The 19,098-nt window shown below is 41.7% G+C and overlaps 1 protein-coding gene across 4 annotated transcripts in view; it reads right to left on the reverse strand.

The window, feature by feature from the left end:
- Positions 1-269: 269 nt before the first annotated feature.
- shoc2 (SHOC2 leucine rich repeat scaffold protein) overlaps positions 270-19,098 on the reverse strand; it is a 37,440-nt gene continuing 18,611 nt past the window's right edge. For all 4 annotated transcript variants that reach the window (XM_077718319.1, XM_077718322.1, XM_077718320.1 and 1 more), the window contains 5 exons: positions 11,523-11,711; positions 8,648-8,770; positions 8,371-8,508; positions 8,114-8,231; positions 270-1,933 (listed from right to left, as the gene is read on the reverse strand). In XM_077718319.1, the coding sequence (XP_077574445.1) occupies positions 1,725-1,933; positions 8,114-8,231; positions 8,371-8,508; positions 8,648-8,770; positions 11,523-11,711 (777 nt within the window). In that variant the 3' untranslated portion in view covers positions 270-1,724. The remainder of the gene's footprint in view (positions 1,934-8,113; positions 8,232-8,370; positions 8,509-8,647; positions 8,771-11,522; positions 11,712-19,098) is intronic.

Genomic DNA, 19,098 nt, shown 5'->3' on the forward strand with positions numbered 1-19,098 from the left:
GAAAAAGAAACATTCAATGATATAAAATAAAAATGTTGAACATGATAAGTCATCTCGTTTGCTATAAAGAAAGAGGCAGGATAAGCAAACTTTCACTGTTGAAGTGAGAAAGTTCCTTTTAACATTGACAGGTTAAAACCTCTTTAAAAGGACAATTTATACTCAAAGCCCAAAAAAACGATTCTTTACAAGTGACATAAACTCAACAACTTAAAGATAAATTCTCAAAAAAAAATGCCCCCATTAGGAAAAATTAAGAGGCTACTGCGTTTATGTGAAACAGGATGCCAATATTTTTATTCCAAAAGAGCAAAAGTGCACAAGAGCAGCAGCATTACTGGGACAGTGTGGGACAAAATATCATTAATAAAAAATTAAATTAGATGGGAACTTCTTGTTTTTTTATAAGACAAATTAAGAATTGGACTATAACAAAGGTCTCAAGAGGGATTACCTGCCAATGTTTCATCGAACCTTTTGTGAGGCTCTGATACACTTCTCAAGTCCTTTAAAAATATTTGATATGTTGGTCAAGGATCAACTATGCAGTCCAATACTGAAGAGAATATCAAACAAGTAAACAACTAAAATTCCACTCAAGGCAACAACCAGGGTTTGTATACATGATATAAAAACACCATGAATTTCCACCACCCGTTTCTTTTATCACATGGGAAAAGCCACATTAAAGAAAAGTTTTACTTTACTGCTTTTTTGATTGGTTCGTATATGCATACATTACATTTGACAACTACGGCTGCTATTGATGAGAAAGAAGAAAACTCTGATTGCCCTATTTTACAAATGATAATAGCACTTAAATAGATTAATCCGACAGCAACATTTAAGTAAAAACAGCATTAACAAAAAGAAAATTTTGTAATAATTTATGTCTTTGTTTTGTCATGGACCAAAGTGTTTCGAAATGAGCCACTGGAACACTGAATATTATAGGCACAGTTTAAAAATAGAAAAAAAGTACAAAACAAGTATAAACACACCATCATTAGACCTTTGTTCTCTGTGGTGAAGAAAAATGAAAACAAGCAATCATCTCGAAAGAGCAAAATAGATGTAAAAACTGAAACGAAAATAACATGTGTGAATTATGACAGCAGCAGTAAATGTGATGCTCTAAAGCAGACCTGGGCACTCCGGTCCTCGAGGGCTGCTGTGGTTGCAGGTTTTTTTTCCAACCGATCCAGCACAGACAGTTTAATTAATTATATTTCTGCTGAAAAAAGAAGCACCTGGCTGCAATCCACGTATTGCACTTACAAAATAGCAGATTGGTGGAAAGGTTTCCTCTTATGGGTTGTAACGAAAACCTGCACCCACTGAGGCCCTTTGTGGAATTAATTGCCCAGGTCTGTACTAAAGTATTGGTTGTTTTGCATATAGCTGTACCCTCGCTCACATAGTAGATGCTTGTAATGACTGTAAATACATTGACAAATGGAGCACGGTGTGAATGATTTAAAGACTTGCCACTTGGCTCGCAGTTGCTCAATAAAGAAATCCGTATTTTCTTCCCTTTTGGCAAAGAGAGGAATAATTTCCCTCCTGTTGAATTGGGAATGGATAGATGACCATTGGGGAACGTGAATCAGAGAATGACCTTAATAAAGTAGAGCAATGCACATTGATGATTAGGAGATGGCTGATTTTGTTACAGCGAATGATACAAAGAATAGGGCTGGAAGGCATGAGGGTGGGCTCTGTCCTCAGACCATTGCACGGTAAGGTCCCTGCATTTTGAGGAACTGGATGATATAGGAGGGGCCTCCGCCAACAATCTGGGGTGGGAGGTGGCTGAGGGGACAGTTTTCAATGCTCATAATGGACAGCTTGCTGCACAAGGCCAGTTCAAAAGGCAAGCTGTGCAGGTTGGGGTTGTCATTGAGGTATAATTCCTCCAAGTTCTCCAGTGTGCCTGAGGAAATAGTCAAGATCAAGTGGCTTATTAAAATATCTGTGTCATTGTTTAGGTCAAAATCATATATGAAAGCAAGAATAACATCGTTACTGGACTAAAGCTAGGTATCAACTCCCACTGTGAAAACAAGTTTTCCCACTTAACCCATGAAACTAAGAAACAACGCCCACTGCCAGGATATTACAGTGTAAATTGAATGAATATCCAGGCTAGCTAACAAAAAGAAGAGCAGCAGGTAGACTCACAGAACTTTAACTGTGATTTTAAAATCCTCCTTTTCCCAAGGTTTCCAGAATTTCACCGAGACTTTTAGGAAAGCTAAAGAAATTCCAGAATTTTATCGAATCTTGGATTTTTCATAAATACAATTTTCACACACACACACACACACACACACACACACACACACACACACACACACACACACACACACACACACACACACACACACACACACACACACACACACACACACACACACACACACACACACACACACACACACACACACACACACACACACACACACACACACACACACACACACACACACACACACACACACACACACACACACACACACACACACACACACACACACACACACACACACACACACACACACACACACACACACACACACACACACACACACACACACACACACACACACACACACACACACACACACACACACACACACACACACACACACACACACACACACACACACACACACACACACACACACACACACACACACACACACACACACACACACACACACACACACACACACACACACACACACACACACACACACACACACACACACACACACACACACACACACACACACACACACACACACACACACACACACACACACACACACACACACACACACACACACACACACACACACACACACACACACACACACACACACACACACACACACACACACACACACACACACACACACACACACACACACACACACACACACACACACACACACACACACACACACACACACACACACACACACACACACACACACACACACACACACACACACACACACACACACACACACACACACACACACACACACACACACACACACACACACACACACACACACACACACACACACACACACACACACACACACACACACACACACACACACACACACACACACACACACACACACACACACACACACACACACACACACACACACACACACACACACACACACACACACACACACACACACACACACACACACACACACACACACACACACACACACACACACACACACACACACACACACACACACACACACACACACACACACACACACACACACACACACACACACACACACACACACACACACACACACACACACACACACACACACACACACACACACACACACACACACACACACACACACACACACACACACACACACACACACACACACACACACACACACACACACACACACACACACACACACACACACACACACACACACACACACACACACACACACACACACACACACACACACACACACACACACACACACACACACACACACACACACACACACACACACACACACACACACACACACACACACACACACACACACACACACACACACACACACACACACACACACACACACACACACACACACACACACACACACACACACACACACACACACACACACACACACACACACACACACACACACACACACACACACACACACACACACACACACACACACACACACACACACACACACACACACACACACACACACACACACACACACACACACACACACACACACACACACACACACACACACACACACACACACACACACACACACACACACACACACACACACACACACACACACACACACACACACACACACACACACACACACACACACACACACACACACACACACACACACACACACACACACACACACACACACACACACACACACACACACACACACACACACACACACACACACACACACACACACACACACACACACACACACACACACACACACACACACACACACACACACACACACACACACACACACACCCGTGGGCGTGTGCGTGTACGCGTGTGTACCCGTGTGTACGCATGTATATATATGTGTATATGTGTGTATATGTGCGTGTATATATGTGTACATACATACATACACACATACGTACATACACACGTACGTACGTACATACATACATACATACATACATACATACATACATACACACACACGCACGCACGCACGCACGCACGCACGCACGCACGCACACACACACACACACACACACACCTTTTTGAAACCTGAATATTTTGTGTGTAGAAGCATTCGTAAGTAGGGGTACCACTGTGTTCCGTATTTAAAAATCCTATACGGACATTTGGATGCTTTATAGCTAAATGTATATACACATTAATAGACATACATATAAAAATGGGTAAACCTCAACCATGAGAGACCAAATGTGGAAAAAAAAACAATCACATTGTTTGATTTAAAAAAAAAAAGAAATCTCCAAATTAGAGCGGAAAATAAGTATTTGGTCACCTACAAACAAGCAAGATTTCTGTCTGTCAAAGAAGTCTAACTTCTAACAAGGTCTAAAGAGGTCTGTATCAATAGCCTCTGTTTTATCTCATTATCGGTATAAAAGACACCTGTCTCACACTCCAAACTCCACTAATGGCAAAATCAAAGAGCTGTCATTGGACAGTAGAGAAAAAAACAGTAGACCTGCACCAGGCTGGGAATATTGAGTTTGCAATAGGTAAAACACTTGGTCTAAAGAAATCAACTGTGGGAAAAATTATTAGAAAAGGGAAGACATGCAAGACCACTGATAATCTCACACGATCTGGGGCTCCAAGCAAGATCTCACCCGTGGCGTGAAAGTGATAACAAGAACGGTGAGCAAAAATCCCAAGACCACACGGGGGGACCGAGTGAATGACCTACTGGGACCACATTAACAAAGGCTACTATCAGTAACAAAATTTTCAACCAGGAACTCAAATCCTGCACTGCCAGAGGCATCCCCCTGCTCAAGCCGGTACACATCCAGGCCCATCTGCGGTTCAGGAGAGAGCATTTGTATGATCCAGAAGAGGACTGGGAGATTGTGTTATGGTCAGATTAAACCATAATAAAACTTTTTGGTAGAAACATAGGTTCTCATGTTTGGAGGAGAAAGAATACTGAATCTTAAGAACACCATACCCAATGTGAAGCATGGGGGTGGAAACATCATACTTTGGGGCTATTTTTCCGCAAAGGGACCAGGACGACTGATCTGTGTAAAAGGAAGAGTGAATGGGGCCATGTATCGATAGATTTTGAGTGAAAATCTCATTCCAAGGACATTGAAGATGAGATGTAGGAGGGTATTTCAGCATGACAGTGATCCCAAACATACAGCCAGGGCAAAAAAGGAGTGGCTTCGTAAGGTCCTGGAGTGCCCTATCCAGTCTCCAGATCTCAACCCCAAAGAAAATCTGTGGAGGGAGTTGAAAATCTGTGTTACAAAAACATCACTGCTCTAGTGGAGATCTGCATGGAAGAATGGGCCAAAATACCAGCAACATCGAGTGAAAAGCTTGTGAAGAGTTACAGAAAACGTTTGGCATCCGTTATTGCCAACAGAGGGTAGATAGAGTATTGAGATAAACTATTGGTATTGACCAAATACTTATTTTCCACCATGATTTGCAAATAAATTATTTCAAAATCAAACAATGTGATTTTCAGTGTGTATACATGATGAACTCGATGTCGTGGATGATATCATGTCGCTTGGAAATTCCTTGGGGCTGGAGGTTAACGAGGCAGATGTGAATGACCTAATCGCTGAGCACAGGAAAGAACTCATGACAAAGGATTTAATAGAGCTCCAGGAGAGTGAACATTTGTTGCCAGAACTCAGTAGCGAGGAGGCAATGAAAGAGGCGGACACGCTGTCTCGGTCTGTCCGTGCGTCCATCCCTGTCCGTCCGTCCGTCTCGGTCCGTCCATCTGGGGCCGTCCACCTCGGGCCGTCACGGTCCGTACATCTCGGGCCGTCACGGTCCGTACATCTCGGGCCGTCACGGTCCGTCCATCTCGGTCCGTCACGGTTCGTCTGTCCGTCCCTGTCCATCCGTCCGTGCGTCCGTCCCTGTCCGTGCGTCCGTCCCTGTCCGTCCGCCCGCCCGTCCCTGTCCGTCCGTCCGCCTGTCCCTGTCCGTCCGCCCTTCCTTGTCCGTCCGCCCGTCCCTGTCCGTCCGCCCATCCCTGTCCGTCCGCCCGTCCCTGTCCGTCCGTCCGTCTCTGACCGTCCATGTCCGTCCTTCCCTGTCCGTCCGTCCCTATCCGTCCGTCTCGGTCCGTCCGTCCGTCCCTGTCCGTCCCTGTCCGTCCCTGTCTGTCCCTGTCCGTCCCTGTCCGTCCGTCTCGGTCCGTCCGTCTCGGTCCGTCCGTCTCTGTCCGTCCGTCTCTGTCCGTCCGTCTCTGTCCGTCCGTCTCTGTCCGTCCGTCTCTGTCCGTCCGTCTCTGTCCGTCCCTCTCTGTCCGTCCGTCTCTGTCCGTCCGTCTCTGTCCGTCCGTCTATGTCCGTCTGTGCGTCTCCGCCCGAGCGTCTCCGTCCGAGCGTCTCTGTCCGAGCGTCTCTGTCCGAGCGTCTCTGTCCGAGCGTCTCTGTCCGAGCGTCTCTGTCCGAGCGTCTCTGTCCGAGCGTCTCTGTCCGAGCGTCTCTGTCCGAGCGTCTCTGTCCGAGCGTCTCTGTCCGAGCGTCTCTGTCCGAGCGTCTCTGTCCGTGCGTCTCTGTCTGTCTGTTTCTGTCCGTCCATCCATCTTTTCGTCCGTCCGTCTCTGTTCGTCTGCCTGTCTGTGTCCGTCCGTTCATCCGTCTCTGTCCGTCCGTCCGTGTTTGTCCGTCCGTCTCTGTAAGTGCGTACGCACTCTAGACTGGTTTTGAATCGGCAAAACAGTTCCACTTGATGGAAAAACAATTTTACTGCAACAGAAATCAAGCACCTTGGGCTCGGTTATAGTCTCGAAAAATCGCCAGGACTTTTATTTAAGATGCGCTATTTGTATTTATTCATTTAATGCTGTTTTCGGCTGGATTTGAAGGAAGGATTTTTGTGCGCTTTGGGTTTTTTTGCCATTGACGTCCATGGCTGTCATTTACCAGGGAAATCTCCAGTATCTGTATTTAATCATTAAATGTTGTTTTCTGCGTGATTTTAGCATATCATAAATATACAAAATATTCCTGAATACTCTTGTCCTGAGTATTCAGGAATATTTTTATTAAGCAGCAGCACCATATTTGAACTTGTAGTTGTTTAATTGATAACTCGTTGGAGTTCGAGATGCGCAGAAATATATACCTGTTTAATATATTTTAAATAATTTCCCAATATTTTAGGAAATATATAGGATATGATGAAAATGATTTGCTGAGAACCTTAATTCAAAGATTAATCTCAATGTGTTCTTTTCTGGTGTAAATTACATTATCTACTGTTATAACTACTTTGTTTGGCCCTGAGTAAATGCCAGTGTAATTCTAAATGAATGTTATCTGTAACTTGTTATTCTAAATGAATGTTGTTATCTGTAACTTGTTATTCTAAATGAATGTTGTTATCTGTAACTTGTTATTCTAAATGAATGTTGTTATCTGTAACTTGTTATTCTAAATGAATCTGGTTATCTGTAACTTGTTAATCTAAATGAATGTTGTTATCAGTATCGGGCCGTATCTGGCCCGCGGGCCGAGGTTGAAAAACTTGTACACACACGTGACCGGGGACGGGGTGACCGCGTCAGCTAAATGTTCTTCGGCTAGATAGTTGGTCGCCCAAATAGTCGTTCGGCTAATTCTAAATTCGGCCAGATGGCCTTTCGGCGAGCTGGCTGTAGGCCAGATGACAGTCGGCTAAATGTCTTTCGGCAAGTAGACCGGCCACGCAATACCACGCTTGGTTATCAATCGTATGTACTGCTTTTTTGATATATACAAATAAATCTACAAGTTAGGCCACAGATGACATGGACATGAAAAAAAAAATAAGAAAATGACATTTTACCGATCTCCTCAGGAAGATGTTGCAGCAGGTTCTCCCCCAAACCCATATGACTCAAGTTGGTGAGGTGGCCAATGCCTCTTGGTAATGTTGTCAGCGTGTTATTTGTTAACACCAATTTCTAATGAATTGGGAATTCCAGACAATTATAAATTGGGAAAAACGCATTTATAAATTTCTTCAATATTCATGACCGCAACATTATCATTGTGTGAATGCTACATAAACAGAACTAATGACAATCTATTTGTAAAACTTGCCTGCAAATCCTTGAGATAAGCTATTTCATTGGGGAGGCATTCCAATTTATTTTCCTCTAAGTCAAGCTCCCGTAACTTTCTCAAATTTCCAATACCATGCGGTAACTTTTTCAGGAGATTATTGGACAAAATCAACACCTGTGAAGAAGAACAAACGGAGCCGTCTTATTGTGCTGTACCTGTATTGTCTGTGAAATACTGGGGTATGGTATCAGGTTTTGAGAATCGATTAGGACTGAGACTACACTGCTCTGTGTGGAGTAGCGTGAAGGCTCACCTCAAGAGAAACCAGACCGCAGACGTCCTCTGGAATCTTGGTCAGCTGATTGGTGGCTAGGTTAAGCTCCACCATGGAGGTCCATGTGCCAAAGTCCAATGGCAAAGATGTTAACTGATTGTCCTGTGAAATACAATGGCATACATTGAAAAAGGCTAAGTGTGGGAGAATTTAGAGGGTCACTACAAGCATAATGTTCAAGTAGGCGAGCACCACTTGCACAGTTGTGTTGGTGCAGGAATAAACTCCTTTTGAATTAAATTCACCCAATACCAATGGGTCTGTGTAATATTACTCAGATGCAGGTAAGTACTATAGGGGTTAAACAGAAACAGACATTTAAAACATGGCTGTATATACACGTTTTATCACAGCATTTAAATTAAGATTAATTTAATTAATAAATGGTTGAGGAAAATGTCAAACAAATACATTTGTAGACTTAACATTTACTCTGACCAACTCTTATTACACACACATTTATAATCAGTAAAACTACAGCACTTCTGTATATACATAGACATTTTTTGAGTGTTAGTGTTTTTGTTCTCATTTTATTTAACATTACAGAACACTGAATTTGGCACAATCGGCTTTTCCTCTTATTTTTGCCCAAGAAACACGCACAAATTTCTGCTTTCTCCAGTCCACTCAAATAGATCAATACAGCACTTTATCCCAAAGACACACATTGGGTGTAGCAACCCTACAATTTAGTCATAATTTAGTTTTCTGTATACAGTGGTACTTCTGCATACGAGCAGCTTGACATACGAGGAAAATTTCGAGCAAATAATTCTCTCTAGATACGAGAAAAAAATCGAGATGCGAGTAAGCCAGGTGGCCAAGACATGAGAGACTGTTTATTATTGTAGCCCACTGTCTTTTTTGTGCATCTCTTTCGTGTATAACAAATATCCAAGAGCACTGGGCGGAGTGTTGCATTATTTTCAGTGTTTTTTCCGTTACTCAGCACGAATGCTGGAGTGATCGGTAATACGAGGAGTATAGTATATTACTTCTCGTTGGCTGCTCATTAGGACATCAGGAGCACTGGCTCTCTCCCGTAACTCCTCATGTAATACCTCTGGTCGCAACTACCTATTTGTAATGTCTCTGCGAGCACTGCGTTACATTTTTTCAGTGTTCTTTTTTCTCCTATTAGCCTGTTAGCTCCTGTTAGCAGAGCGATCACTAACTCAAGACTACTTTTTGTTGGCAAGTGGTCGTTCGTTATCCTATTGTGGGGATTTCTGTGCATAATTTCCTGAATATTTTGAAGGGAATAAAACAGCAAACAGCTCATCGATAGCGAACGTGAGGGTGAAGGTTTGGCAAACATCGAACTCAGGCAAAAGGTATAAAAATGTAAATCAAAATTAGAATTGTTTTGTGTAAAGTGACATTAAATGTATGTTTGAGTGTGTCTGTATACAGACGCTCTCCTACTTATGAACATTCAAGTTACGAACAACGGTACATGTTTACAAATACTCGTTTATGTCGAACAATGTTCGTAAGTTCAATTTTGTATTGCACGCCTTTTTCCGAGTAGTGCTTCTTTCCGCCGCTAATACCAACACCTGGCGCTGTGAGAGCTCAGCTCACCCAGCATCCACCTCCCTCTGCCCAGATCGTTGCAGTGCGGAAGTGCGTGAACGCATCTCCAGTGCACAAAGAACCTTTTCCATTTTTATCATTAAATATATCATTATGGTATATATATATTATTATATATTATTCATTATGGTTGGTGAAAAGCGAAAGGCTTCTAGTGAGGGAGGTGCAAGGAAGAGGCAAGCCATTTCATTTGAAACGAAAATGGCAATGATAAAGAAGCTTGATGTGCGTGAGAAAGTGGCGAGCGTTGCACGGGAATGCATCTTGAATCGTTCGGCTGTCAGTGCCATTTATGAACAGAAAGATCGAGCAGCAGGACCCAAACATTGAACATTGCACAAAGGTTGCAAATCAATTGAATGATGCCATACAGTGCCACCGCATTTATGAGGAAAATAAGAAGAAAACTGTGGAATCGTCATTAGATAGCTTCTTTCGGACAGTTTCTAGTAAATCTCTTTCTCCATCTTTAATGTATGTATTCTCTCCATTTTATTAAATGTTTTTATCAGTACAAACAAATACTGATTACTTATACAAGCCTTAAACATACAAATGCACTTACATAAACCTTTAATGTGTATATAGGCCTTAAACATAAATTATAATACAAAATATAGCACTGAATCAACTTACGAACAAATTCAACTTATGAAAAATCGTAAGTAACTCGTAACTCTTTCGTAAGTAGGGGAGCGTCTGTCTATTAATCCAAGTTAATTTAAATTGTTTGTTCTGTTACGAGTGCGTTGTCGTGGAAAGTCCCACCATGTCCCTCTCTGTACCCTCCGCGAAATCCGTAAAACATTTAGCTCTATTAAACAAATGTTATACCTATTAAAGCACTAGTTGTGTTACTTTGTTAATAGATGGGGAATAATTAGAAATTTTAAAAAAATCCAATCCAATATCCTGTTTTTGGTGTTTTTTCAGAGGTTTGGATCAAATTAATTTGTTTATAGTTCATTTCAATGGGAAACGATCGTTCGAGCTACAAACGAATTAAGCTCATATGTAGATGAACCACTGTATTTTATGTTTTAATGCATGTATTTCATCTGAACTCATTAAAGCCTCACTAATTTCTAAATTTTAAATGTTAATATGGTAGACAAAGATTTTCACACATTGACCATTTAATATATGTTCCCTATTTAACGAATGCTATACGCTCCAATGTGATCTTAAGAGAATAAAAACAGTCATATTGAAAATGTCTTAAGTAAAAAACATTTTTTTGGGAAATAAAACATACCTTCATGTTCAGCTTGCTTAATACTTTGGCCCTGATGAAAATTCCAAAAGGAATCTTGTTTATGCGGTTGTGCTCCATATTGAGCGAATAGATGGTTGAGAACTGCGAAGGTCCACCCACTGGGTATGATTGGAAGCAATTCCTTGCTAATGTCAGACTGGTCAAGTTGACCAAACTTGACAGGAGGCCCTGGTTTAAGACAGAAAGAGGCACAACTAGGGCCTAGGAGATGTAAAAATGGACCATATAAAAAAAATTCACGTCGATCTTGGTGATCAGTCATTACATGTTTATGTACAGTGGGGCAAATAAGTATTTAGTCAACCACCAATTGTGTAACTTCTTTTACTTGAAAAGATTAGATAGGCCTGTAATTGTCACATTGGTTAAACTTAAACCATGAGACAGAATGTGGGGGGAAAAAAATCACATTGTTTGATTTTTAAAATAATTTATTTGGAAGTGGAAAATAAGTATTCGGTCACCTACAAACAAGCAAGATTTCTGACTGTCTAAGAGTTCTAACTTCTAACAAGGTTTCCACTTGTCACATGTATTAATAGCATCTGTTTTAACTCATTATCGGTATAAAAGACATCTGTCCACAAACTCAGTCTCTCACTCTTCAAACTACACTATGGCCAAAACGAAAGAGCCGACACCAGAGACAAAATTGACCTGCACCAGACTAGAAAGCCTGAATCAGCAATAGGTAAAATGCTTAGTGGCTGTACTTATTCTCCACTCTAATTTGGAAATAAATTCCTTTCTCCACTTTTATTTTTTTTTGTTTAATTTCTTACTTTGAAAGTGACAACTACTGCAATAATATGAACCCATCCAATGAATATGTTGACATTAGAAACAATATGGCTTCCACAACATCTTAAACTTCTGTTAAGAAAATTGTAATTCCTGTCATTAGAAAGCATCAGGTTCTCATTAAGATACATGTATTTCTTTTTTCAAATTGAATAATTTTATATTGTGGGTTTACAAAAGGACAGGCATAATAACTTCCTTATGATATTGACTGAGTAAAAGGTCTTAAATAAGGCTTTCGGCCCTGGTAGAACGGGTTTTGCCCATCAGGTGGACAAACACGGGTATTACATATATAACAGCCATGGAGGGAGATATTTCTGCGGCGCAGGACACGATTTCATTTGATTAATTTATTTTAAGACAATAATAAATAAATTTTCTTATAATTTTCTTTTATTTTTGTGTTTCCTCGCATCTTTCATACAAATTGGGACACTGTGACCAATTTTAAAGGGTTTAGTTGGTAGTTGTGTTAAGACTGTAGAAGGAATTAGAGAATTTAAATAAAAATTACACCTTATCAAATTTTAAAGTTACGAAAAAGTCTTGGAACCAATGAATTTTGTAAGTAAGAGTTATGACTGTTTAGTTAAATTGAACCAATTTTTATTCTAGTATTAATTTTTAGTTTGTATTAAAATACTTGATAATTATTCACAGGTTTGAATCAACAACAACAACAAAAAACCTTCTGATACACACAAAGACAAAAAGAACAAGATGACAGCCCGGATGACTCTACCAATGAGGTATCCCAGAGTATAATTCAGGGAGTTGGCAACCCTACTGCACACATTGATTAATATTGTATAATATGTATAATACGTTTATCTAATTTTCCAAAAGAAAAATTAAGTTCCCACAACGGCCGCGAGAGTGCAATGCGCGCCAAGTGCTAAAAATTGTCAAACGCTCCACTAGATTTTTCAGATGACGAGGACTCAACCATGCAGTATGGTAGATTCGTAAGCGTTACGTGAATGTCATATGTTGTGGAGACTTGGCTCATGGACTCACTGTGCATGATGGCCCACAGTCATGAGGGAGATGTGATGCAGTGACGCAGTCATGATGCAGAAATTTCCCAAATATAGGATGAATAAAGTTATCCAATGCAATGTAGTAAAATACCACATTGTCACCCCTATATGGCGCACTTGAAGTTTAAAATTTGCTCCAAAATGGTCAATGCGCCCAATCGGTAGGAGCGTCTTGTCTGTGCACTAAATTTGATTTATGTATGGCCCTGACCGCTTGAGTGACTGAATTTATTTTTTGACGGCAGGCTACTTATTGCCATCAACCCAGCGGAAATTTAACCTAAAAATAGCGTCCCCGCGCATTCCAAACAGTAAATCCATTCAAAACATCCCAGGGGAGCGGCAAGGCATTTGACTTCCGTGTGCTCGCAGCGCTTTTAACTTTCATAAACACGCAATACTCAGAAACAGGATCATGGATCGAACACACTTTTACATCTTTGCTAACGGCTCGGGAGCGACGAATGCCGGATGGCCAACATAGTAGTTCGGTCAGGCATCGTTGCACAGGTTACTTGACGATTTGGAATGAATAGTCGATGCCGATATAACAGCGAGGAAAATCAGAGGCTTGGGAGTGATGCATGTCGTGATTTATAATGGATTGTGGATGACTCAGCTCAAGTGTCGGCCAGCGCTGTTGTTTGAGCTTTCGCCAAAGCTGGAATCAAGTTCCCGGAATACACAACTCTGACTAACAATGGAGCTTAGCATATTGAATGCTAAATTATTTATATCATAGAGTACCTTTTACCTCAATAAAGCATTATCAAACTTTTGCTCGGGCTGTTTTAAAAAAAAAAACATGCTAGAGGCTAGCCTAAAATCCGCTAGCAGCTAGCATAACATACACTAGCAGATAGCATAAAACAAGCTAGCGGCTAGCATAACATAAGCTGGCGGCTAGCATAACATAGGTACGCTAGCGGCTAGCATAACACATGCTCGCTTAGTGTCATGCTGGGGCCTTTTCAAACGAGGCACTCTATGTATTGACAAAATAACTGAAAATGCACCCACTACTGAGACTGTACGTTTTATAGGTGTGAAAATACGGTAATGCATACTAGAAGCCAGAAAATAAATAATACTTGGATGAAAAGAAGATGGCAGCTACCCGTAAAGCTTAGAACAGTTTTTCTTATCGAAGAAACCAGGAAATAAATTATATTTGGATTAAAAGAAAATGGAAACCACAAACAGCTCAGAGTCAGACATGTTTTCCTATTCAAGATCAAATGAAACAAAATATAATACAAGCATGGATTGTCTAAAATTGCCTAATTGGGACTGTTAAAAAAAGCCAGATCATATTAGTTAATGCGCTCAATTGAGCAGATTCACACGTGATGGAAATATCTCTTGAATGTTCCCTACGTGAAAAACACTACATAAGTATCGACCAATGGGGTCCAAAGTAATGGTGTTGAACAGCTGTGCTTTGTGAATGCGGTTATGGATCAGTACAGTCCAAAATGTTGTGTTTTTGCAGCGCTGTTGAGAGGGAGGCAATAAAAGAAAGTTTGCTCATAGGCGAACCGGTGGGTTGAGTGGTTAGCGCGTGGCCTCACAGCTCTGGGGTCCTAGGTTCTAATCCAGGTGGGTCCACCTGTGAGGAGTTTGCATCATATCCCCGGGCATGCGTGAGCTTTTCCGGGTCCTCCGGTTTCCTCCCACATTCCAAAAACATTGAGGGTTGGCTGGTTGGACATTCTAAATTTCCCCTAGGTATGGGGGTGAGAGAGAATGGCCGTCCGTCTTCTCGTGCCCTGCGATCGGTTTGCCACCAATTTAGGGTGTCCTAAATTGGTGGCAAACACCTCTGACCCGAAGTCAGCTGGGATACGCTCCAACACCCCCCGCCAACCCTAGTGAGGATAAAGCGGTTCAGAAAAATAATTAATTTATGAATGTTTGCTTGTAGTTTATCCTGTGCATTTCCAAATGAAAAGGAAGTACTAAAAATAAGCACCGTAGTCATTTGGCCAAAATCATAATAGCGAAACTTTGTTTTCCCACTGAAGTTGGGCGGAAAAATTCCACCGAGTTTTCGTCACTACAAAATAAATCTTCGACACACCATCAAATCAATGGCACAGAAATGACTTCCTTGTCTGACTTAAGGGCTATTAAAATATGCATAAATCACACCTAGAAAATCGATACACTTTTTGCATGTTTCCGCAACCAGTGTTGCATTTTTCCTATGCCTCGATGCCTTTTACTAACCCGAAAATGGCAGAATGGATCAGCTGGTTGCTGTCACAACTACCAAGCTGACTTATATGGAATTAGATGTGTTAAAACAAAAAATATATATATATTTTGTAAGTTGTAACCGAAAGACTTTAAGCAATATAATGAAACTCAAGCAAACAAAGTCATCTGAAAGGCAGAACGTCATACAGTTTATTTTAGTAAAATGCAAGCCAGTTCCTGACACAAAAAAATATTTTAAAAATATTTTTCAACAAAGCAAACAGCCGATTTTCACAGGATGTGTAAATCTATATCTAACTAATTCTAACTCTAAGCTAAATCTAAATCAATATTTATATAGTAAGACCTTGTGATACGAGCTTAATGCATCCAGGGATGGAGCTAGTATGTCAATTTACACGCATCTCAAATCAATTTTTAGAAATGAAGTACAGTAGTTCCTCAAATATTGCAGTTAATATTGATCAGACTTGGCCGCGATAACCGATCAATCACAAAGTAAGGTCACACGTACCACATTACATGGTGCTTTATATGCTTTTTGCACTAAGCTAATCATCAAAAAGTGTATATTTATTAAATATATCCTATGTTGAGGACATTTGTGTGCATCATTTTCGGAATATTTTCAAGGGAATACAAAAGCAAACAGCCCATCGATAGTGAAAGTCAGGGTGGAGGTGGGGCAAATACATCCAACCCGAGAGAAGAATGGTATCAAACTTAAATAAAAAAAATTGAATTAAGTTTAGTGTAAGTTTAGATTAAACTTATTTTTGAGTGTGTCTGCATTGTAATCCAAGTTCATTGAAATTTGTTTATGTTATGAAACGAGCATGTTATGTTCATCCTTGAATAAAAATGTGCTGGAAGGCATCTGCCTCCAGAAAAGGCCAGTCTCATCCATGTTAAAACTTGCTCCAAAAGATTTCTTGCTAATTATTGTAGACAACACTGTGTAAACCATGCCTCTTTTTGAACTTTTCTAACCTTCTTGCTTGCTGAAAATTCACAAGGCCCACTCACGGCACTGGTCCTTGGTTAAGGCTCGCATTCAGGATGTTCGTCAGACGCAATGATACAAGTTCTTGGCTGGGGTTCGGATGATGTTGGTATACAGTGGAATGTTTTTTGCCTTACATTCCAATGGCCAGATTGAGAGGGCATTCTCCATTTTCATGAAGGAATTATTCCATGTGGTTACCACGTGCTTGGTTTCCATTGTAAAGGAAAGTGTGGCCGTCTTACAAATGTTGGCCTCTTCTTTTTTTAGAAACCACACGGTAGATCAATTGATGCCGTAACAGCGCGCGACATCGACATACCTTTAACCCGCCCTCAGCATATCGAACTACTTAACTTTTTCCGCCCCCATCATAATCTTCCATTTTTCTTTTTTATCAAATTAAGCCTTGGGGTGGTCCTGGGTGCTTGGAAGCTATTTTTTGTATTTGTGTATATTTTTAAAATCCAAACAAAGACAGCTGGTATTCACTCTTCGTGCGCGATGCTAACTGCTACAAGCAGGGAATGGGAAAGACCAGCCCGGGTGTTCGCAGAGGTATTTATACTTTGATTTCTTCTTATGTGGTATGGTTGGTGCTGAGAACAAAATTTTCAGCGCAGAAGAGGACACGGTATCCTGACCTCCGCCATTTACTGCCACCATTTTTATGTCTTCCAAGTGCAAACTTTTGAAGAAAAAAAAATTAATAGCGGGAAAAAAATCGCAAGGTAGTGAAATCGCAAAAAGTGAAGACGCAATAATCGAGGGATCGTGGTGGCAGCATCTTTAGCAGGGAACCCCAGATTTCTCTTTCACCAAACACCTTACCAGCTCTTTTGGGAGGATCCCAAGGCATTCACAGGCGAGCCAGGAGACATAGTATCCTCAGCGTGTCCTGGGTCCGCACAGAGGCCTGGTACTGGTGGGATGTACACAGAAACCCTCACCAGGGAGGCACCAAATAGGCATCCGAATCAAATGCCTGAACCAACTCATCTGGCTTCTGTCTTGAAAGGAGCAGCGGCTCTACGCTGAACCGTCAACGGATGACCGAGCTCCTGCGGAGGAAAATAATTTCAGCAGCTTCTATCCTGTTCCACAGGTCGTGACCATAGATGAGGGTAAGAAGGTATATCGGTCGGTTTTGGCTCGGCTTCTTCATCACGATGGACTAATGTCCGCATTCTGCAGACCCCACAGTCTATGTGCCTGTCAATGTCAAGCTCCAGGATTCCCCCTCACTTGTGAACAAGACCCGAAAATACTTCAACTCGTCCACTTGTGGAAGGACCTTATCCCTGACCCAGAGTGAGCATGCCAACGTTTTCCAGCTAAGGACGCTTGTCTCAGATTTGGAAGTGCTCATTTGCATTCCGACCAGTTCCCACTTAGTTGCGAATCGTACCATAGAGTTGGAGATCACAGCCTGATGAAGCCAAAAAAAAACCCAGATCATCTGCAAAAAGCAGGGATGCAATATCAAGACGTATGGATCCAAGAAGGCGGCACGCACGGGTGCAGCGGCTCTTTGCTCTCCAGTTTGGTGTTTTGTTTCCTCAATCTTATCGTTATTTACTAACATTTGTGAAGCAAACTTTTTCTACAGTTGCCAGGATTTAATAACTCTCGGGAGGAGATGTGATATATCCATCACGACTGACCAACAATATCCCCGAGGATATTTTGAGACCTCCGGGATCGCCGTGGATACTCAGCCCACTCATAATACGACGGAAGCGGCGAAGGGAAAGAAAGCAAAAGTGTGGATTCCGGGTGGGCCTAGCTGCTAATATAAGGCAAAAACCACGCCGAGCAACGCTTCAGAGTATCTTTTTGACCAACGCCAGATCCATCACCCACAAAATGGATGAGTTGGAATTTCCGATTGCTACCAACAGCATTGTCAGGAACTGCAACATTATTCTCATCACGGAAACATGGCTACACCCACAAATCCCCAAAGCCGCGGTATCGCTAGCTAGCCGGATGCTTTTTTGAAACGATCATTCGAAAGAACTATCAAGGAAAAGCAAAGGAGAGGGACTTTGCGTGTTCATACACAATGAATGGTGTTGAGATAGTAGGATCATTAACTCTCACTGCTTCCCGGATTTAGAGCTGTTGTCGGTACGGTGCAGGCCCTTCTATCTACCTAGAGAGATAGCAGTTGTCATAGTAATGGCCGTCTATATCCCTCTGGATGCCATCGTCAGCACGGCACTTAGCCTGCTGCTAACGGTTGTAAACATACAGCAGCTGGACCACCCCGAGTCTTTATTGTCGCTGGTGACTTCAACAAAGCATGTTTAAAGACTGTTCTCCCTAAGTTTGTTCAGTCCGTGAAGTGTCACACCAGAGGAGATAAAACTCTGGATGTTCATTCGAATATTAAACATGCTTATAGAGCCGCTTCCCTCCCTCACCTGGCTGGATGAGACCATCTCTGCCTGTCCCTCACCTCTGCATATACTCCACTCCAGAGGCT

Source organism: Stigmatopora nigra, chromosome 6 (assembly GCF_051989575.1).
Source record: "Stigmatopora nigra isolate UIUO_SnigA chromosome 6, RoL_Snig_1.1, whole genome shotgun sequence".
NCBI lineage: Eukaryota > Metazoa > Chordata > Actinopteri > Syngnathiformes > Syngnathidae > Stigmatopora > Stigmatopora nigra.